General features: G+C 39.1%; 1 protein-coding gene across 1 annotated transcript in view; it reads right to left on the bottom strand.

The window, feature by feature from the left end:
* The window catches only part of DNAJC12 (DnaJ heat shock protein family (Hsp40) member C12), a 34,112-nt gene that overhangs the window by 9,678 nt on the left and 424 nt on the right, over positions 1–24,010 (bottom strand). Inside the window, exons 2-3 of the mRNA XM_060033756.1 lie at positions 13,617–13,695; positions 4,107–4,246 (exon numbers count right to left, since the gene is read on the bottom strand). Coding sequence (XP_059889739.1) covers positions 4,107–4,246; positions 13,617–13,695 — 219 coding nt within the window. The remainder of the gene's footprint in view (positions 1–4,106; positions 4,247–13,616; positions 13,696–24,010) is intronic.

Here is a 24,010-nt window from a genome sequence, read left to right as displayed (position 1 = left end):
GACAGAAAACACTGGAAGGAAATGTACCAAAATACAAATGAGGTTATCTTTGCATGGCAGCATTGTGAAGTTATTATTTCTTTTCTTTCTTTTTATTTTTTGGTGTGTTCTAAATTTTCTATGACAAGATTATACATATGTACAACTAGAGTTTAAAAATTAGATTGAGTTGTGGTTGCCAAAATGTACCAATATAAGGAGGGAGCTTCTCGGTGCCAGTAATATGTGTGTTGGGGTGAGGGGTGGTGTATACAGAGTGTACACTTCACAGCCACTTGCTAAACTGTAAATGCAGGTTTTGAGCATTTTTTTCTGTAGGTTTTATATCAAAATAAAAATGTTAATTTTAAAAAGAGGCAATGGCCTCAGCTAGTGTAAAATATAATCTGCTTGGTTTGGTTTGTTGTTTTGTTTGTTTAGTTTCTTGGGTTTTTTACATGTGAGCGGAATAGAGGAGGCTGGCCAGTGGCTTCGTTTGTGGAGGGGGAAAGATACTGAGAAAGTTAGTGAAAAGAGCTGAAAACGTTAGATGTGTGTATCACAGGTCAGCTAGGTGGCCTGTATAAAATGTATCAAGAGCTGAAAACGTTAGATGTATGTATCACAGGTCAGCTAGGTGGCCTGTATACAATGTATCAACTTTTTTTTTTTTTTTTTTTTTTTTTTGCGGTACGCGGGCCTCTCACTGTTGTGGCCTCTCCCGTTGCGGAGCACAGGCTCCGGACGCGCAGGCTCAGCGGCCATGGCTCACGGGCGCAACCGGTTCGCGGCATGTGGGATCTTCCCGGACCGGGGCACGAACCCGTGTCCCCTGCATCGGCAGGCGAACTCTCAACCACCGCACCACCAGGGAAGCCCTCAACTCTTGCCTCAGTACTTTTCTTTTGGAATAAAAGTGCCTACAGTCTGCCTTAGATGGGTGGTGAGGGTTAATGACTGACCTATAGTAAACACTTTGAAAGCATTTGTAGCAATTGGTACAGCATGGGACATTTTTAACGACTTATGAAAATTTTTTCTCAGAATTTTATTTTGACTGCAACCATTTTCCCACAACCATCCTAAAGCCATATATTTTGGAGCAAGAGGGAGAGCCATTCATACCCTGGATCCCTTGGGGTAAAACCATTTAGCAAGACAACGATGATTTCTCTGAGATTCTTTGAGCTGGAAAGGTGTCTGTTTTCAAGTTATTCCAAGATCCCAAAGGCCACAGTTACTGAAGTCCTCACTTCATAGTCCCTTTTTTTAAACCAACATCACATATCTAGACTTAAATTTCCAGCATATTCACTAACCTGAATGAATTCTTAAAATATTTTTACAATTAGACTATCAGGAGGAACTTCTAAAATGGAAAACAAAACTTAATAGCTAGTGAAGTGACAGGGACTTGGTGTGAGGAAAAAAAAATACCAGTTAGAGTTTCATCACTCTTGGATGATAGAAATGTGTCCACCCTGAAGCTATGGTTCATTTGAGGAATTCTCCCAAGGAGATTCCTGTATTATGAACCTGTGTGACGCTGCAAAAGTACATTGTGATTTGTCCTGCACTTTTAGGGCAAGAGAACGTGCAGATGTGTTTTAGATAAACGTCACCTAAAATTTCACCTATAATCCTAAATTATAACCATTTTATTGTCAGAATGACCTATGTAATATACCTAATCCAAACACCCTAATGGTGATGTTTATCTACAAAAAGATGGTGATCTAATAGGTGATGAGCAATACTAGGTATGGCAATTGTTATTAATTTCTCTAGTGAGTGTGAAAGGATGGACAAATGAAATGCACACACACAAAAAAACAACTAAAATGTTGTAGAGAGAGGTGAGGTTTTCACATGCAGAAGTCACTGTGAGGATTAGAACAGAAAGGAATGAAAGGAAGTTTCAGAAAATCTATCGAATGAGGTACAAAACACATGAAATTTGGTATAGGGATTTCAAAGTTCACTGAGGAATAGAACAAAAGTAAGTCAGAAACGACAAGGTTGAGCCCAAAGAAGACTGTGCAAGGAAAAATATCACTGCTGATTTAAAATAGGAGGATATGCGTCTCATCATTTTTGTACCACTAATAAAAATAAATCCTGAGCCAAATGCTAGCCCAGCATAATATTTCAAGTTTGCTGACAAGACTAGTGATGCAGCCAGTAAGATCTGATATGTAATTATTGTAAGACCTCAAAGAGTTCATAGTTAAGCTAAATTCTAAGCAGAAACGATGTGTTTGGAGACAGGACATTAGTGTTTAATGGAAAGACGTCTGCAATATAAATTAGAGCAGGGGCTTGGAGAAGAGTTTTTGAAAAATCCTCAGCTAACTTGATATTAGCAGTTAAAGTTAAGTAATAGAGTTCAGTGGATCATCAAGCAAAATGAACTATAAATCAAAAGGCATTAAAATAACAAGGGTCACTAATTCAGTATCAGTTACAGTGTGTAGCACTCAAGAGACTAGAAATAGTTATGTAGAGGTGGCAGAACAATGTTTATTTAGTCAGTGTTAACAAGGAATTTTGGATATACACAATGTAAAGGAAAAAAATCTTATTTTTGTGTATGTGAAGCTGTCACTATTTTTTTAGAGATTCTCTCTAGTTATTTTGTGTATATATTCAACCATCTTATGGTTAGTCCTTCATAAATACTTAACCCACCTTAAACCATTTGAATATACACTGCATTCCAAAATGAGATTAAGAAAACAGTTTACATGTTATGTAGAGTGGCTTTAACTACATTCCTTGAGAGTTTTTCATTGTTCTTCTCCATTACTTCAAAGACCCTCCCTCATTGTTGCAGGTTTTTTATCAGTGACAAAACAATTTGCTCAAGTCTCCTTAAAATAAAAACTATCCAGAAGGAATCTAAATGTAACCTTGAAGAGCTATAATTCAAGAGATGTGAATCACTTTATACACTAATTCTAATATGTCCCTTAAGACTTCCTTATAAGGTAACTTATGCATTCTATGTCTCATGTTATTGAAAAATGTCCCTGTAAAAAAAAAGCCAGAAAATAAATCATGTCTAAGAATGTAAAAACTGGGCTTCCCTGGTGGCGCAGAGGTTGAGAGTCCGCCTTCCGATGCAGGGGGCGCGGGTTCGTGCCCCGGTCCGGGAAGATCCCACATGCTGCGGAGCGGCTAGGCCCGTGCGCCATGGCTGCTGAGCCTGCGCGTTTGGAGTCTGTGCTCCGCAGTAGGAGAGGCCACGACACTGAGAGGCCCGCGTACCACACACACACACACAAAAGAATATAAAAACCTTTAAAATTATATTTTCTCTACAAAGGTCCATGGAAGAACAAAATAAATACATAACACAGTAATTACAGAGGTTATTTTGTATTTAGCTTTTCTAATGCCATGAAGGAAAATAACACAATGGTTTAAAAAGTCTCTCTGCATCTATCCAACAATTCTTTCAACAGAATTAATAATGGGAATAATTTACAAATAATTTACAGATTTCTTTGATTAATTAGGTCCTTTTTTTTTTTTTTTTTTCGGTACGCGGGCCTCTCACTGTCGGGGCCTCTCCTGTTGCGGAGCGCAGGCTCAGCGGCCATGGCTCACGGGCCCAGCCGCTCCACGGCATGTAGGATCTTCCCGGACCGGGGCACGAACCTGTGTCCCCTGCATCGGCAGGCGGACTCCCAACCACTGCACCACCAGGGAAGCCCAGGTCCTATTTTTTATTGAATTTATTAAGCCTTGAGAAGAGAACAGGCTCATATGAACTAAAAAGATGGAGAATATGAATTTGCAATGGTTCAAGGTTCGGCAGTATTATATGAGCAACTTGAGAAGCGCAGTTATCAGAATGTATAAAACAGTAAATGATAACGGGGAGCATATACATATACTGAATCAAACAGCCAAAGAGACTGACAAATGTAGTCAGAGGCTCTTCTGGCCCTGATGTACTGACTTTCCCTTCACAGGATTTTGTGGACACTGTGTTATATCTAGATACTACCAGCCTCTTGGTCTTCTCTCTCCTCTTGTCTGCTGACTCTTTAAGCTACTATGTGAGTCTAATCCAGGGGCAGCCTGAGCTTCATAAATTCAGTTAATCCCAGAGAGAAACCTACCGTTTTCACCGAGTCACTCAAAGCTTCCCACTGCTGGAATGGCATCGATATCTGGCTCCTTCTCCAGTGGTCATAGCGGGCTCGACTTGCTCCATTAGTCAAAATCTCCTTTGCCTTCTGCAGTTTCTGAAAAGTCTCCACTAGAAAACAAATTTTAAAATGAGCACTACTTTCCCGGAGGAGTTATTTTTAAACTCCCATACAATCTAACTGATCTCACTGAAATATGTCTCTGTTATTTACCAGCTGTGTAACCTTGGGCCAGTTCACTTCATCAAGCTTTAGTTTCCTCATTTGTAAAGTGCATCATAAGGACAAGTGAGATTTTGTACATAATGTACCTGGCTCACTGTTTATCCACTCCCTTTACTGAGCTCCAGTGATGTGCCAGGTGCTCTCCCAGGTGCTGATGACACAGATGTGAACAATAGACATAATCTACCTCACAGGACAGACGTTTATAAACATTGGGAAAATTACAATCTTGTCTACTAGGAAGAAAACTACCTTTTCTAGTGGTAGTGTGATAGAGGGTAATGAGCAGGCTAGAGGAACAGTGTAAATGAAGACTCTAAGGCAAAAAAAAAAAAAAAAAAAAAAGCATGTTTATTTAGAGGAAGTAGAGGATGCCAGTTTGGCAGGAAGACACGGGTCAGGGGAAGAACAATGAGGGGTGGGCCTGTAGAGTAGACAAGGGCCCGGTCACCCAGGACCTTAGAGGTTATGCTAAGGATTCTGGTCTGTTTTTTCTTGTAAGAGCAATGGGAAGCTCCTGGGAGGTTTTAAACACAGGAAATAACATGGTAGGTGGTTGATAAATGGTAGCTTTGTCACTGATCTATTTGACCAGATGGCATATAATAGAAACTTTTGAAGACCTGTTGGAAACACTTCCAATATGTCTTCTGCTCCTCAGTGAAGTTAAAACTTTCTGTAGAGCAGGATACAAGACCAATATACAAAACTCAATTGTGTTTCTATACATTAGCAATGAACAATCTGAAAATGAAATTAAGGAAACAATTCCATTTACAATAGCATCAAAAAAATAAAATACGGGCTTCCCTGGTGGCGCAGTGGTTGAGAGTCTGCCTGCCGATGCAGGGGACACGGGTTCGTGCCTCGGTCTGGGAAGATCCCATGTGCCGTGGAGCGGCTGGGCCCGTGAGCCATGGCCGCTGAGCCTGCGCGTCTGGAGCCTGTGCTCCACAACGGGAGAGGCCACAACAGTGAGAGGCCCGCGTACCGCATGAAAAAAAAAAAAAAAGATAGATAATAACAAGTGTCGGTGAGGATGTGGAGAAATTGGAAGCCTCATACAGGTGGGATTGTAAAACAATGTTCCTGCTTTGAACTACAGTTTGGTAGTTCCTCAAAATGTTAAACATAGAATTACCATTTGACCCAAGAATTTCAACCCTAAGTATATACTCAAGAGAACTGAAAACATATGTCCACACATATAAAAACTTGTATATGAATGCCCATAGCAGCTTTATTCATACTAGCTAAAAAGTGGAAACAACTCAAATGTCTGTCAACCAACAGGTGGATAAACAAAATGTGGTATATGCTACAACATGGATGAACCTTGAAAACATTATGCTAAATGAAAGAAGATAGATAGTCACAAAAGACCACTTGCTGTGTGATGCCATTTATATGAAATAGTCAGAATAGACAAATCTATACAGTAATTAGATTTGTGATTGCCAGGGGCTGGGCAGGGGGAAATGGGAAGTGATTGCTAATGAATATAGAGTTTCTTTTGTGTTCACAACAACTTTATGAGGTGGATATTATTAGTATTATTCACATTTTACATAGTCTAAGGCTGAAGGAGGTTCATATAACTTGCCCCAAGTCCCTAAGCTACAAGTGATGGAGCCACAATTCAAACCCAAGCCTGCCAGGCTCCCCAGCTAGGAAGGCTACACTTGACTACCTTCCTGCCCCTTCCATTTTCCTGCAATACATATGACCCTCTAATCTCCACTTTCTCCTTAATCTCCAGGGATAATAAAAATCTTCCTTGTTCATCACTAAGATCCAGGTTGTACCCTTGAGAAACTCAGAGTCTAGTAAGGAAGCAGACATATAAGCAAATCATTTCAATACAGTGTGATAAAGAGAAATATAGAAGCAAGACTGGTTCTGCATGGGGAGTCAGGACATACTGTACTAGTTTTCTAAACACTGGGAGTCATCCTTGACTCTTCTCTTTCTCTTACATTTCATTTCTAATTCATTAGCAAATCCTGTTGGCTCTACTTTCAAATGTAGCCAAGTCCTGACCTCTTGTCCCCGCCTCCACTGCCATCACTCTGGTCCAAGCCACCATCCTCTCTTGGCTGGATTATTATACTAGCTTCTCAACTGATCTCCCTGCCTTTGCCTCAGTCTGTGTTCTACACAGCAGTCAGAGTGATCTTTTTAAAAATAAGTCACATAGGGAATTCTCTGGCAGTCCAGTGGTTAGGACTCTACTTTCACTGCAGGGGGTGCGGGTTCAATCCCTAGTCGGGGAACTAAGATCCCACAAGCTGATCCCACAAGCCTCACAGCCCAAAAAAGAAAAAAAAAAGTCACATAATGTCACTCCTCTGCTCAAAGTTACTTCCATTTTGACTTTTAATTTCTCTTAGAATTAAATTGAAAATTCTTACCGTGGCTACTAGGTCTGACATGCTCTGCCTGCCCTCTGCCCCTCTCTTCCTTCTCTGACCTCAGTTTTTTTATATTTATTTATTTATTTATTTTTGGCTGTGTCAGGTCTTAGTTGCGGCATGCGGGATCTTTCATTGCAGCACACGGGCTCTTCCTTGCAGTGCTGAGGCTTCTCTCTAGTTGTGGGACATGGGCTCAGTAGTTGTGGCACTCAGGCTCTCTAGTTGTGGTGCACGGGCTCAGTGGTTGTGGCACGTGGGCTTAGTTGCCCCACAGCATGTGGGATCTTAGTTCCCCAACCAGGGATCTAACCCACGTGCCCTGCATTGGAAGGCAGATTCTTAACCACTGGACCACCAGGAAAGTCCCCTCCTATTTCTCCTATTTTTCCCATCTCCCTTGCTACAGCCATAGTAGGTTCCCTGATGTTCCTTGAGTACACCAGACACACTCCAGCCCCAGGACTTGGCACTTGCTGTCCTTTCTACCGAGAAGGCTTTCACCCCAAGCACTCACATGACTTACTTCCTCCAGATGTCAGGTCAGATGTTGTCTTGTCGATGGAGTTTTCTCTGACCATGCTACATAAAATAACTGCCCACTCCATCAGCCCCATTCCTTTATCTCCGTTGCCCTGCTTTACTTTTCTTCATAGTACCCCCTGACATTATATATAGTTATTTGTTTATGATCTATCTCCTCCATGAGAATACAAACCCCATGAAGGCAGAGACTTTGTTTTGTTTCTGCTGCATCCCTTGTACTAGAGCAGTGTCGTAGGTGCTCAAAAAGTATTTGTTCAATGAATGAATGAGTGAATGCTTCCAATTTGGATGTGAATATAAAGATATTCATATAATGCTATTCCCTGAGCTCTAAGCACCAAAGAAATGACACATGCCCTTAAAACATTTTGTGAATTAGGCACGTTTTAATAGTATAACTGGGAAAAATAATTAAAATTATCCTGATGGTGCTTAAAAATACCTCACGGGAAGTAGTCAATATCCTCTGGTACAGAAGACGTTAGGGCAAATGTACAGTCAATACTGATGGTACCACCATACCAATTGTGAAACTACTGAAATACTTCTGTACCTCAGTTGGTACAGAGCTGCTGTTCCTGAGCTTTAATCCCCCAAACACCACCACTTCAAGTGTTCCTCCAGCAGCCAGAGGTACTGCCAACCATGGCAGGGCACCTCCAGGACCCTGTCCAAAGCTGGGCAGCACAGGTACGTAATAGGTCATTGAATATTTAATATCACTGCTGGAGGTAGTAGCAATTAATAGATTAAAGGGAAGACCCTAAAGATGGGGTTATTAAAAGCTAAGGAAGGGGCTTCCCTGATGGCGCAGTGGTTGACAGTCCACCTGCCGATTCAGGTGTCGCGGGTTCGTGCCCCGGTCCGGGAAGATCCCACATGCCGCGGAGCGTCTGGGCCTGTGAGCCATGGCCACTGAGCCTGCGCGTCCGGAGCCTGTGCTCCGCAACGGGAGAGGCCACAGCAGTGAGAGGCCTGCGTACCGCAAAAAAAAAAAAAAAAAAAAAGCTGAGGAAAACAAACACATAAAAAACATCTTGCAATAGCTGCTAGCTCCAGTGAGTAAAATCCTTCCTGTTGCTGACGACAGTATAAATGTCCCGATGTATAAATGACGTGTCACTTTTTCCAACGGGATAAAAAGCTCATTAAATTATCACCATGGATGCACATGCCAGTTACTACTAGAGCAGAGGCTGTAAAGGTTTACATTTTTATCTATGATTTACCTTCTGTTTGCACATTATTGTTGGCCTCATTTTCCAGAGTTTCCGGAATGAAAGAATTATTCTAATATCAATCCCTCAACAGCAGTTGATAAGCAGAAAGCAAAAGAGACCTTACCTTTCCTGTTAGGTGGCCTTTTCCTTGTTCCATATCCTTCACCACATTTAATAAAAATGAGTTTGGATTTATATTTGTCCTTTAATATATCCACTAATCAAATGAATCATACAAGATAAACATATACCAGTTCTGGGAAGAGAGATCTCATTTTATAAGCTTATACAAGCAAATGATGATGGAACCTTTAAGAGACATTCTGATTTAACTCCTAGGTGTACTTTGAAAATACGAGGTTCTTTTAATTCATATTTCATAGTATAATTTGTATTATTATTATTATAGCCACAATTTAAATGTAGACCACTTACAATTACTTGAGAAATAATAATAATAATATGATATCAGGACATGCTTTGAAAACAATCTGGAGGAAAATACACCAACTGTTAATAGTGGTTCTCTAGCAAAAAGAGATAAGAGCAGACTTTCACTTTCAACATTATTTAACACTGTATGTTATTTTTATTCCAAGGGGGAAAAAGCAATAAAGAGATTTTAAAGTACGAAAACATTGAAACATCGAAATATTTCAGTGAGTAAGAGACAAAGAGTTCCCCTTCTTCAAATATTCAAATGTCTTTGAAGCCTGCAAATCAATAACAAAAATACCATTTCACGGGTCCTTAATTTAGTTTGAAATCCCTTTCTTCAGGCTCAAAGAGAAGTTAATAAAGCATTGGCCTGAAACCATTACTGTTATGTGCACATAGGACTGGCATGAGTACCAGCCAGAGGCTTTTGATCTCAGTGACACAATTTCTATAGCACAACCAGTCCTGCCTACATCACCCACAACTGCAGAGCAAAGATCTCTAAAAGCCTTAGATTTAGATTTTTTTTTAATGAGAGTGAGAACGATCTAATGTTTACTTACAAAGAGAAAACTATCCCATTTTGTTAAATTTTTATCTTGGAATGCTGCATAAAAACAAGGAAAGAAAGTCCACTGACTCATAATTGCCAACATTCATTGAGTTCTTCCTACATGCAAGATACATCATTTAATCCTCACAGCAAACACATGAAGTAATAATATGCTATTAGTCTACCCATTCTACCTAGAAGTATGTTGAGGCTCAAAGAGGTTGCCCAAAATCAACTAGCTCATAAGTGGGAGCTAGGAGCAATCCAGACAGACAAACCTGTGTTCATATCTACTACTCCGTCATGCTACCAAATCAGTCATTTCAGTGGCAGCGGTTGAGACTACATTTAGCAAACCAAAAAAGTGTATATACAAGTTTAATTTCTTCTACCTGCAGTTGTTCTAAAGGCTTAGCCTTTCACCTTAATGAAATATGTTTCAAAATCTGTCCAATATATTCTGGATTTCAGTCAAGCTAAAATCAGCATCAGGGTGAATTTTTGTTTCACATTTTAAAATATTTTTATCAGTAACCTTAACCCTTCTCCAAGTGTGTAAAGAACCACTTAAACGTTCAGAAAGCCATATTAATCCAAATTAAGGAAATGGATGCTTAAACAGATTTCAAAGCAATTTCTACCCAAAGGTTGAATCATCTATCTACTGCAAGCCTTACAAGGGAAGATATTGATGTCTGTGTACCCTTTCATTTTAAACAATATTTACACAGTCCAGTGTTTCTCTGAACAAGCCTTGTGGTAGCCCGTACATGAAAACTCCCAACACTATGGCCACTAGAATGGCAATGATCGCACAATGATTCATCATGCGCCCTGAGTAGAAACTGTTTGCTGGGGACAGAAAAACAACTCAAAGCCGTGCTTTACTGGAGAGGAACCCAGTTAAAGAATAATCTGTGGTGGTGGGTTTTTTAAGTGTTTATCAAATTTTTATACTTTTATGCTACGACATCTATCTTAATATTAACTCTAGTTTAGAGAGGTAATTCATATGTCTCCTACAGAAATGTTCACAAGTTCATTCTTTCACTCATTCAAGAAATTATGTGCACAAAGTAGCTGTCCTCCACTGCAGGTGCTGTGCTCGGTGCAAGGCATACCACTTTGAAGGAGATAAGCAGGAAGCCAGGCTCACTGAGCTTCCAGTACGACTAATAAGCAAATTGTCGACAAGAGGACAATATGATACACAGTTGGCCACCTGACGTATACGCAGGGTGCTCTGGGTAGCTGGGGCACACATAAATCCCAGAGGAAGTGATGGCTAGGCTGAGACCTGAATCAGGAGCATGACCCAACCAATCAAAAGCAGGGCAGGGAGGTGGGCAGGCCTCGGGGATGTTCCAGGCAGAGAAAGCAATAGACATAAAGGTCTAAAGAGTGGAGAGCAGGGCACATCAAGGAACCAAGGTAGTTGTGAGTGGCTGAAACATGGGGTTGTAAGCATGGTGGTGGAGAGAAAATGAGGATAGAGATAAGTGGGGGGAGCACAACATGAAGGGGCTTGTACCTAAAGGCCCAGCAATGGCAAAGAATGAGCTATCGCTACACGTACAATACGGGCAAATATCACAGACGTAAGGTAAAGCGAAAGAAGCTACATGCAAAAGAATACATACTGTATGATTCCATTTACATGAAATTCAAAACTAGGCAAAACTAATCAATGATGATAAGATCCAAAAATGGGAGAGGGTGCTGACATTGAACAGGATATGAAAAGGGACTTTCCCTGGGGTGGTGGAAATGTTCTACATCTTCATCTGGGCAGTGGTTAAACTGGTTATATGTGGACAAAAATTTATCAGGTTTACACTTATGATTTGTTCACATTGCCTTAATGAAAAAGGGGAGGGACTTCCCTGGTGGCCCAGTGATTAGGATTCCATGCTTCCACTGCAGGGGGCCTGGCTTCAATCCCTGGTCAGGGAACTAAGATCCTGAAAGCCATGTGTCGTGGCCAAGAAAAAGGAGGAGGGTCAAATGAGCAGAAATAATGGTTAAGTATCTAACAAAAGATGACTTCATACATTGGAAAATGACTTGTTTATACAAATCAAAGGGATCAGTGATTTCTATAGAAAATTAATTAAGAGATTTACGATAAGGTAAAAAATTTTTTTAATGAAGAGGGGTTGGGTCTTACCATTTGTGAAATATGGAGTTGTAGACAGGTCTTAATCATAATATTTTCCTTATAGAAAAATCACATGTATACACATACTATACACATACCTATAGTATACACATATAGTAAACACAGTCATCAAATTTAAGATAGTATTACCTACCCTGAGGGTAAAATCAGGGTAGGAATACACAAGAGATTTCAACTGCACTGGTAAAGTTTTAAGCTGTGTGATACACACACGGGCATTTGTTATAGGATTCTTTGTACTGTTTTATACATATTAAATCTTTCATTTCTTTCCATAACTAGAAAGAAAGACCACTATTTGCAGTGTGAAGCAATTAGAGTCCTGTAAGGATTCAGGCATGAAATGATAGTGGCTTACCTACCGCAGTGGCTCTGAGGATGGAGGGAAGAGGACCTACAGGAGAGAGATGCGGAAGGCAAATCACCAGCATTTGGTAGTCAATCAGATGTAGATGTGAGGCAGAGGAAGGAGACAGGTTTTTGCCTGACCAACTGAATGAATGGTGGTGCCATTTATTGAGATGGGGAAACATAGAAAAATGAGCATGATTTTAAGAGGTGAGAGGAGGATGAATAACAAGTCCAGTTTTTCACAGAGTGACTTTGAATTGTCTCCAAAAGGAGATTTCCAAGAAGCAGGTGAAGCTACAGTCTGAAACTGAGGAATGAGAACTGAGTTAAGGATAGATTGGAGAGCCATCAACAAGTAGCTGATGATTGAAACCACAGACTTGGACAAAACTCCAGAGAAAAAATGGGGAGTAAACCCAGAAGAGAGTTTAGAAGGGAACCTTAGGACAGAAGGGAAGGAAGTCACAAAGGAGACAGAAAGAGCAGCCCAAGAAGTAGGAGGAAAAGCATAAGGGCGTACGTATCCTGGTAGCTAAGAAAAAGGAGTGTCAGGAAGGTGAGCATGGGGCTTCCCTAGTGGCGCAGTGGTTGGGAGTCCGCCTGCCGATGCACGGGACACGGGTTTGTGCCCCGGTCCAGGAAGATCCCACATGCCACGGAGCAGCTGGGCCCGTGAGCCATGGCCGCTGAGCCTGCGCGTCCGGAGCCTGTGCTCCGCAACGGGAGAGGCCACAACAGTGAGAGGCCTGCGTACCGCAAAAAAAAAAAAAAAAAAAAAAAAAGGTGATCATGGTCAATAGTGCCAAATTCTGATGCAAGCTCAGGGAAGGTAAGGACTGCAATGTAGGCCATTGAATTTGGCAGCCAGGAAGTCCTTAGTGACTATTACAAAAACTGTTTCCTAGAAAGGTGAGGAGGAAGACTGGGATAAATTGAAAAGGGCAAAAGGGAAGTAGAGATACCAACTGTGGACTTCTTTTTCAGGAAGTTTGGCTCTAAAGGGAAGGCAAGAGATAGGGAAGGAGCAGGAGGGCAACAGGTTAAGGAAGGATTATTGGTTTGCTTGTATTTTTTCAAGCTGAGATACACAAAAGCATTTATGCATAGATTTATGATCATGAAATGTAAAATATGATAAAGAAAAAACAAATGTGCGAATATATTATTATATAATATATATGGACCTATCCAGGTCTTCAAAATGAAGAAAACACAGCAAGGTTCTCATCAAGACAGCCACCTGGTTACAAACATATTTAAGTCATGTTAACATTTGAGAACTGGTGAAATAAAGCATAAACTGGGCAGATTTGAAACCATGAAGCAGAACATTATAGCAGAAAGATAAATGAATATCAAATGACTACTGTTAGAAAGATAGACCTTACTCAATTCCCTCCTCACCTTCCATCTGATAGTGCAAAAATATTCTTTGGCATTGAATGAAAGAATAATTTTGAGTGTAAATAGATAAAAGAAAATGAAGTTACTATTAAAGCCATTGTAGATCTCTATGCTCTACATTTTCATGAGAAACAGCCATTATTAAATACTTACCAGCTTTGGAGTTTTCAGGATGCTTGTCAGGGTGACATTCCAGGGCCCTGACCTTAAATTCTGCCAGGATTTGTTCAGCCTAAAAGAAAAATCAATGTTTAAAATAAGGAATCCAGGGCTCCCCTGGTGGCGCAGTGGTTGAGAGTCCACCTGCCAATGCAGGGGACACGGGTTCGTGCCCCGGTCCAGGAAGATCCCACATGCCGCGGAGCAGCTGGGCCCGTGAGCCACGGCCGCTGAGCCTGCGCTTCCGGAGCCTGTGCTCCGCAACGGGAGAAGCCACAACAGTGAGAGGCCCGCGTCCCGCAAAATAAATAAATAAATAAAATAAGGAATCCAATTTGAATGGAATGAAGGAAGAAGTTGGGTGTCAGTTTTTCCCAAAAAAGCCATGATCACCCAACTTTTTATTTTGATCCCTATATTTGTATTTTGACTTTTTACTCTTAAGAAATTATTTTCTCAATAACAAAATTCAGAAAGTATCCAGTAAAAGTTCCTATTCAAATAGTAGTCTGTGATGACAATTAAACTTGCTACTGTATTTAGATGATGGCCCAAGACATCTATGAGTTCAAATGTCAAAAATGGTCAGATAGGTTTATCCTAAGAATATATGAAAGGTGAGTTTACACATCCGAGTTCTTCTAAGGATGCTTAGCCACCAACCATTATTCAAGATGACTATCCAGGGACTTCCTTGGCATTCCAGTGATTAAGACTCTGAGCTTCCTTTGCAGGGGGCATGGGTTCAATCCCTGGTCGGGGAACTAAGATCCTGCATGCCATGTGGTGTGGCCAAAAAAATTAAATTTAATTAAATTTTAAAAAATCAATTAAAAAAAAAGACTATCCAGTTTATAAATTACCCATTATAAAGTTCTTTCTGTCTGCCTTTTGGCCCTTTTCTTTTTTATTAAGAATTTCACAGTTGGGAATTAGGAGGTTAGATAAATGTAGTCAAAAGGTACAAACTTCCAGTTATAAAATAAGTACTAGAGATGCAATGTACAACATGATAAATATAATTAACACTACTGTATGTTATATATGAAGGGTGTTAAGAAAGTAAATCCTAAGAGTTCTCATCAGAAGGAAAAAAATTTCTATTTCTTTAATTTCATATTTATGTAGATGATGGATGTTCAATAAACTTACTGTGGTAATCATTTCATGATGTATGTAAGTCAAATACTATGCTGTACACTTCAAACTTATACAGTGCTATATGTCAATTATATCTCAATAAAATTGGAAGGAAAAATTTTTCACAATTTTTAAAAAAAGGATAAACCTGATAATTTTGTTACCAATAAACAGTTTGGTTAGAGATTTTGATTGGGAAAACAGAAACTTCAACCCAAACTAAAATGAGATTTGAGGGCAATTTATGATTTTATTTGATTTCACTCACCCATCTAATCCTTATTATCATGAATTATCAAGCCTTGGCTTCATTAATTATAATTGCAATGTCAACAGCAGGATACAACAGTGGTTATGTGGCTCTTGGATTCTGATTACTTTGTTTTAAATCCCAGTTCTACCCTGAGATTTTAGGCAAGTTGTGTAATTTCTATGTGCCTAGGTTCCCTCATCTTTACGTTTCATGAATAAGTCGAGCACTTAACACAAAGCCCAATCACAGTAAGAACTCAATAATAGTAGCTATTATTAAATGTCAGTGGTTAAGTAACTTGAACTCATTTAGCTTATTACTATTACTCAGAAGCTGAGTTTTTTGTTAACTAAGCAGATGGAATTCAAATCTAATAATCGTAACCACTGTTTTATGTGGCCGAATTCTTCAGACTTAGGGACCTATTATCAAGTACTATATTTACTATACATGAATTAATGAAAGCAAATTGCCTCTTGTTTGAGAAATGAATTCTCAAGCAGTTCAGCTCAGTATTGTCAGAAGATTCATGGGAAAAACATTTTTATCAGCTCCACGTCATCCTTAATCAATTCTCATAAAAAAATCTTCACTTTTACAATCAAAGACAGGCTGTATTAGATATGAATATGTTTAAAGCCCAGACTGATATCTCTACTCTTTTCCATGTTAAGCATGTACTGGGAAACACTTGGAATAACAGGAAGAGATATATTTCCTAGTAAGAGCTGTAATTAATTATGTTTCCTCTTCCTGGGTGCTCCCTTTACCCCTTAGTCACCATAACCTGCTAATAGAATGAAGAAAATTGAGATTGGGGCTTGTTTTTATATTTTAAAAATTTTAAAGAATCTAGTAGTAAGCTTTTTTTTTTTTTTTTTTTTTTTTGCGGTACGCGGACCTCTCACTGTCGTGGCCTCTCCTGTTGCGGAGCACAGGCTCCGGACGCGCAGGCTCGGCGGCCATGGCTCACGGGCCCAGCTGCTCCGCGGCATGTGGGATCTTCCCGGACCGGTGCACGACCCCGTGTCCCCTGCATCGGCAGGCGGACTGTCAACCACTGTGCCACCAGGGAAGCCCTAGTAGTAAGCATTTTTAATTAACAAGTAATTTATGAATACTCACGAACTCTGTTTGAAAAAATTTCTATCAATACAGAATTTTTTTAAAAAAACCTTTACTCCTTTTCCCCTAAGGTAACAGAATCCTTCAAGACACATTTTTACACACTTATATACATATTTATGTATATATTTTGGGGGGATTTAATAATACAAATGGATAAAATTATACCTATCTATCAAAGGTAGAAAGTTTGGGGGTTTTGTTTTATTTTTTAATTCCTATCCCATCTTTAAAAATTAAGAATAATCCATATCTGTCTTTCATTACTTTTCATAGTTTTATTGTCACAAAGTTTATTACAAATCTCCTATGTACGGCTGGTTCTGGGTAAACTAACCAGTAAAGAGGCTTAGTTTGTCTTGGGCATGTTCTATTTATCTCCTGGCATCACCACCCCAAGTGTGGCCCATGGACAAGTGAGGCTCTCCATGTCAAGGTCCTCTGAATCTTGCCTTCCAGACCCAATGTCCAATGGTCTGGAAAGCTGCCTACCCTATTGGCCAATAAACATACAAAAAAGGTTCAACTTTACACATAATTAAATAAAACATCCACGGGATGATCATGACCAGTGTCACTGAGGGTGCAAAGAAATGAACTCTCTCATGCTTTCCTGGTGAGGACGTAAATGGTTCACATTTTCTGGAAATCAATTGGGATATACACATATATAAAAATCCTTGGGAATTCCCTGGCGGTCCAGTGGTTAGGACTCCACGCTTTCACTGCCAAGGGCCCAGGTTCGATGCCTGGTCGGGGAACTAAGATCCCACAAGACAGGTAGCACGGCCAAGAAAATAAATTAAAAAAATTTTTTTAATCCTGTAATTTTTTTCATACTCTTCAGTTCAATTTCAATTCTAGGAATTTGGCTAAGAGGATAATCAGAGGTAGGAAATGGATTTAGTTATAAGAAAGTTCAATGAATTAAAAGTTATACACTTTAGGGCTTCCCTGGTGATGCAGTGGTTAAGAATCCACCTGACAGGGCTTCCCTGGTGGCGCATTGGTTGAGAGTCCGCCTGCCGATGCAGGGGACACGGGTTCATGCCCCAGTCTGGGAAGATCCCACATGCCGCGGAGCGGCTGGGCCCGTGAGCCACAACTACTGAGCCTGCACTCTAGAGCCGGCGAGCCACAACTACTGAGCCCACGTGCCACAAATACGGAAACCTGTGCACCTAGAACCCATGCTCTGCAACAAGAGAAGCCACCGCAATGAGAATCCTGCACACCGCAACAAAGAGTAGCCCCCGCTTGCCGCAACTAGAGAAAACCCACATGCAGCAACAAAGACCCAATGCAGCCAAAAATAAATTCATTAAGTAATTAAATTGAAAAGTTATACATTTTAAACAAAAACCTATGTGCCTAGTAATAGGATATTTGTTAACGTTAATTGTAATATAGCTTTAAGATGGGATATTTTGCAGTCATTAAAAAAATCATCTTTTAGTAGAAGACAATAATCTGAGAAATTTATATAATGCGTTCTATGAGAAAAGGTAAGCTACAAAGTATTATGTACGGTATAAAACCTTAATGTTTTCTCAAAAGGAATTACATAACATGTGAATATGTAAAATAAAGATAATGATAATAATAGCTAAGATTTATTGAGACCTACTCTGTGCCAGGCACTGTTCTAAGTACTTTATATATAGCATCTCATTTAATTCCCACAGCAATTCTATGAGGTGGGTACTATTATTATTCCCATTTTGCAGATTAGGAAACCAAGACATAGGAAAGTTAAGTAATTTTTCCAAAGTCACAGAGCTACTAAGTGGCAAAGCCAGGATTTCAACTCAGACAGTCTGACTCCAAACACATACAAAAAAATATATATAGGGCTTCCCTGGTGGCGCAGTGGTTGAGAGTCCGCCTGCCGATGCGGGGGACATGGGTTCGTGCCCCGGTCCGGGAGGATCCCACATGCCGCAGAGCGGCTATGCCCGTGAGCCATGACCGCTGGGCCTGCGCGTCCAGAGCCTGTTGCTCTGCGGCGGGAGGGGCCGCGGCGGTGGGAGGCCCGCGTACCGGAAAAAAAAAAAAAAAAAAAAAAATATATATATATATATATATATATTTATATTTATATATATATTTATATATATATATTTATACATATACACATGTACTTATTACATAATACATAAATACAGCATATATGTATGCATAATTGGCATGCCTATGTCATACTCCCAAACATTAAGCATTTTTCTCTGTGCTCTCTTCATACTCCTCATTTCTTTATTGAACATATATTAATTTTAGAAATTAAATTTTAAAACTTAAAAACTTATCTTTTCCATATCCTAATAGCATAGTATTTTGCTCTGTGCCAGGAAATACTCATGTGCAATAAGGACTAATTTGATTCCCACTTGAATGGATCTTCTCCAGCTTTTCCCTGGCCACACAAATGCCCTCTGACTCTCCCTCCATGCATTTAAATTTTAACCAAGTAAGATCGTTTCATGCCCCATCTCTTCTCTGAAGTCTTCTCAGATATTCTTTCCTTAATTCCTGTTGCACTTATAAACAGTACCGCACAGCACAGTACTTATTTGTCCTGGAATTGTTTCCTGTGTATGAGCTTTGATTCTTCGACTGGATGCCAATTTCCTTATACACTCGCACCATGTCTCACTTTTTTGTTTTGTTCTCCCCCCATCACGTCTAGTACTGGACCAATGCCAAGTGTTGAATGAATACTTGATTATAGACTGACAGATATTCTTCAAATAACATGACTGTAGTGTAATAGGAGCATTCTGAAAATGTGATTTATTCATTAAAAGAATGCATTGATTCATGTGCTGGAAATGTATATGCTACAGAATATGTTGCAGAAAAGACAAGACCCATTTTAATAAGTGGGTTAACATCCATCATTTCGATTTACTTAGTTTGAAACTGGATTTTTCCCACAAAACGCCCGATATTAGTAATATCCCTGAAGTAGATTTCATGAGAGATCATCTTACATCATTCTAATGAAATGATAATTAATTAACATGAGCTATAGAAGTGATTTGAGCCGTAAAATATACAATGGTAATACTGGGTTAAAATCCATAAAATACAATAACTATCTATTAATCCACAGTGACAAAAATAGCTGAATAAGTAAGTAAATATGGGAGAAGGGGTAGCTTTTCTTTACAGAAGAATTCCAAGTAATAAATGTAAACGGATGAGGAAAATAGAAAGTCACCATTAGGCAAACACCATAACAGTAACTCTTATAGGCAAGATTCCCTAAAGGATGCTAAAATCAGTGGGTGAACGTTTGAGGAGAAACACTGTGGTCTCAAAGAACTGTCACCAATATATTCGTTAATTACAAAAGGGAAAATAATAACCCTACACTGCAAAAACCTGGCAGAAGAAAGCTGACAGACACATCTTAACCAAATGATCAAGGTTAATAAGACATATTATATCAGGTACCCCTGAAATGATGCACTGGGAAAGGCACACCATCACTTCTGTGGTGTTCTTTCCAAAAACACATAAACTCACTCTAATCATGGGAAAAGATCAAGCAAACCAAAATTGAGGGACATTCTACAAAACAACTCACCACTACTCTTCAAAGTGTCCAGGTCTTGAAAGACAAGGAAGATATGAAAAATTGTCATTTTGGAGGAAAATAAGGGAACCAGACAACTAAGTACAATAAAGGATCCTGGCTTGGATCTTGGAAGAGAAAAAGGGCATCAGTAGAAAAATTGATGAAATTGGAAGGAGCCCTATACTTTAGGTCAGGGGTTGACTAACTCTGGCCCACAGCCCAAGTCTGGCCTACCACATGTTGTTTTTTCTTTGTTGTTTTTTTTGGGTTTTGTTTTGTTTTTGTTTTTTTGTTTTTGCTGTACGCGGGCCTCTCACTGTTATGGCCTCTCCCGTTGCGGAGCACAGGCTCTGGACGCGCAGGCTCAGCGGCCATGGCTCACGGGCCTAGCGGCTCCGTGGCATGTAGGATGTTCCCAGACTGGGGCACGAACCCGTATCCCCTGCATCGGCAGGCGGACTCTCAACCACTGCGCCACCAGGGAAGCACCCACCTGTTTTTAAAATAAAGTTTTATTGGAAGACAGCCATGGTCATTCATTTACATGTTATCTATAGCTACTTTCTCACAATGGCCGAATTGAGTGGTTGTGGCAGAGACCATAAATCCTGCAAAATCTAAAATATTTGCTATCTCAGGGTCAGCACCAAGAGGACACACACAGGGACTTCCGTGGCGGTCCAGCAGTTAAGACTCTGCGTTCCCAATGCAGGGGACATGGGTTCGATCCCTGGTCAGGGAACAAAGATCCCGCTTGCCACACACGCAAAAAAAAAAAAAAAAAAAAAGACAAGCAGGACACCTGGGTTTAAGGAAGTACTCACTCTCTCTCAGGTCTCTGCACTTGCAGAAACCCTGAGAGTTAGTGCCTCCTTAAATTTTGCATCATAAGCACTCTGCTTGCCTCACCCTAGTGCTGACCCTGTCTATCTGGTCCTTTACAAAAAATGCTTGATGACCACTGGTTAAGTTAATACTATTGTACCAATGTTAATTTTCTGATTTTGATAATGATACTACCATTAAATATGATGTTAACATTAAGGAAGCTGGGTGAAGTGTATACAAGAACTCTATTATGTTTGCAACTTTTCTGTAAGCCAAAAATTATTCCAATATAGATGGAGCACAGAGGATTTTTGGAGCAGAGAAACTACTCTCTATGATACACTATGATAAGGTGGATAAATGTCATTATACACTTGTCCAAACCCACAGAAAGTACAAACCCAAGAGTGAACCATAATGTAAACTATAGACTTTGGGTGATGATGATGTGTCAATGTAGGTTCATCAGTTGTAACTCTGATGGGAATATGGATAATGGAGAATCTATGCATCAGTGGAGGGGGCAGGTATATGGGAAATCTCTGTATCTTGCCCTCCATTTTGCTATGAACCTAAAATTGCTCTTCAAAAACTTCTATTAAAAATCATTTCAAAATAAAATATTTTAAAAATAATGCGAATTATAGAATAGAATGGGGACTTCCCTGGTGGTGCAGTGGTTAAGAATCCGCCTGCCAATGCAGGGGACACAGGTTCGAGCCCTGGAAGATCCCACATGCCACAGAGCAACTAAGCCCGTGCACCACAACTACTGAGCCTGTGCTCTAGAGCCCGCGAGCTACAACTACTGAAGCCTGCACACCTAGAGCCCGTGCTCTGCAACAAGAGAAGCCACTGCAATGAGCAGCTTGTGCACCACAAGGAACAGTAGCCCGCTCCTGCAGCAGCTAGAGAGAGCCCATGCGCAGCAATGAAGACCCAACGCAGCCAAAAATAAATTAATTAATTGATTTTTAAAAAATAGAATAGAATGAATTTATGAAGTTCCAAGTGTACAGTGTTACTGTGAGGCCAAAACAACTCCCTCAACCACGACAACTTACTATATGCCAGGCACCATTCTAAGCACCTTATGTATCATGTCTCATTTAATCCCAACAACACCTCCATGAGGTGAGTACTATTATTATCCCCATTTGCAGATTAGGAAACCCAGCCATAGAAAAGTGAAATAATTTTCCCAAGGTCACATAGCCAATAAATGGTTAAGATTTAAACCCAAGTGGTCTGAAGTCAATAAGAAAGAGAACTAGAAAAAAAAATAGGTGTTTCTATTTATTGAGTTTATGCTCAGTTTTCAAGTCCATGAAATCTTGAAATGAGAAAGTCTTATTACTACTGAAATGTTGACCAGATATTAAAAAATTAATTAAGATCCACACCCAAGAGGCTGCCTTACACCACTAGTGTGTGGTATATGCATCAATAAGGACTTCAGAAGATTTCATAGCATGCGTCTATGTAAAATCTGATTTAGGGAGAAAAAGCTAACTGATTTGGGCTCAAATTTCAGTAAATGTTTTTGAACAGGGGGTATTTGTTTCCTACTCAGCAGCATGGAAATCCTCCCATGGCCTTATATATGTCATTTAATTAATTTCCAACACACGCTTTACAGTGTAAGAACTGTATACTAAAGCAAAGAATTATGTGTGTATCTAACTCAATTGTTGTAAGTGGAATCAAAATATCAAGCTGCTTTGAAATTATAACTGCTAAATTGCTCTTGGATAGGAACAGTTCTGGTTAATTTTTTTAGAGCATCAGATCAAGGAATATTTGAAGTAAAGAAAATCCATGCAACACAAGTAAAGGAAATGTCATAGTAATACTCAAAAAAAGACATTAAAATATTTTTCAGTGAGAAGGATACATATAAAAAGAGGGGAGAGGGGAATTCCCTGGAAGTCCAGTGGTCAGGACTCCGCCCTTCCACTGCAGGGGGCACGGGTTTGATCGCTGGTCAGGGAACTAAGATCCCGCAAGCCGAGCCGGTGTGGCCAAAACAAACAAAAAAAAAGGTGGGGCACGGGGGAAGATATATATAAAAAGAATCGACAAAATTGTGACAGGTCATTGCATTTTAAATAAATGACTGTTACCTACACATGCTATGCCATTGACAGAATTAGTAAAATACATCCAGAAGAAGGAATGTCAAGACAATGCTTTTATTCTCCTTTTAATATATGCTACGGTATACACCGTAGTCTATTCAAGACTAATCTTTCTTTGTGGAAAGATTGAAAAGACAATAACATAACTACAAAAGACTGACTAAAGGGTCAAGAGATTTATTAAGGGGCTATTACAACCTTTACTTTATAACCTAGCATGACAATATTTTTTATAAATCCAAATCGTGAAACTTTTCAAATTAAATTATGTTCCTTTGATTCAGATAGTTCCTTCAAAAATTATCTGGCAAGAGTATAATCCAAAGTATGAATAACACATAATAAGCTTTCTCAGTTGCTCTAAGTGTGTTTAACTACAAGGAACCTAAGATAACTTCCTCAGGGTGACAAAATTAGAGATAATCCCTTGTGTCCAATATTATTCTATTCTCCAAACAAAATGAAGTACATTTTATTACTTAACTCCAGCCTTATGAAACAAAGATGAATAGAAAAATAATTTGCTTTAAAATATTTTAATATTAATAGCTATATTTTAGTAATAAAATAAAATAAATATTTTAATACTTGTTATATAAATATAAAATAATATGAACATATTTAATAATATAATTGAAATATATTTCATATTCATCTCAATATTTAAAATATTAAAAAACTGTAAATAAATGAAATGTTTAACAATAAGAGAATAACCAATTGTGGTACAATAGTAAAATGAAATATGCAATCATTAACATATATATGAAGAATCTTTAGTAGCCTGGAGAAATCCTTGTTATAATGTTAACAGATAAAAAGCGAACTTGTCTTCAAAAATATATATATAGGAAAAAGACTGGTGATTAATATACCAGACATTAATAGTGTTACCCTTGGGAGGTAGAATTATAAATGAGCTTTCCATAATTTAAAAAACTTTTACAACCTTTATAATTATCTACGGGGACCTTTAAAAACATTGTTCCATTGTAGATCAAGTGAACAATTATAGAGTTTTCACACATTTTGTTTCAGAAGCCAGACTTTAAAGAAGTAATTCCTCTCACACAATTTGAAATATTAACATAAAACGATGTTTCTTGGTTTATATAATTTAACTACTCACATAAAAGTACATATTTTAATAAAACATTTTAAAATCACTAATTGCTAGAAAATTACATCTCATCTCAATTACAGTGTAACTTACCATAATAAAGAAATAGCTTATGTATACTATGAAACACTGCCAATAGCAATTACAATTAAATTTCAAATATGTATTTTTAGTATATTTGAAATAGAGTCTATGGCCATGTGA

Source organism: Delphinus delphis, chromosome 16 (genome assembly GCF_949987515.2).
Source record: "Delphinus delphis chromosome 16, mDelDel1.2, whole genome shotgun sequence".
NCBI lineage: Eukaryota > Metazoa > Chordata > Mammalia > Artiodactyla > Delphinidae > Delphinus > Delphinus delphis.
Note: the sequence above shows the minus strand (reverse complement) of the source record. Positions and strands in the feature narration are given on the sequence as shown.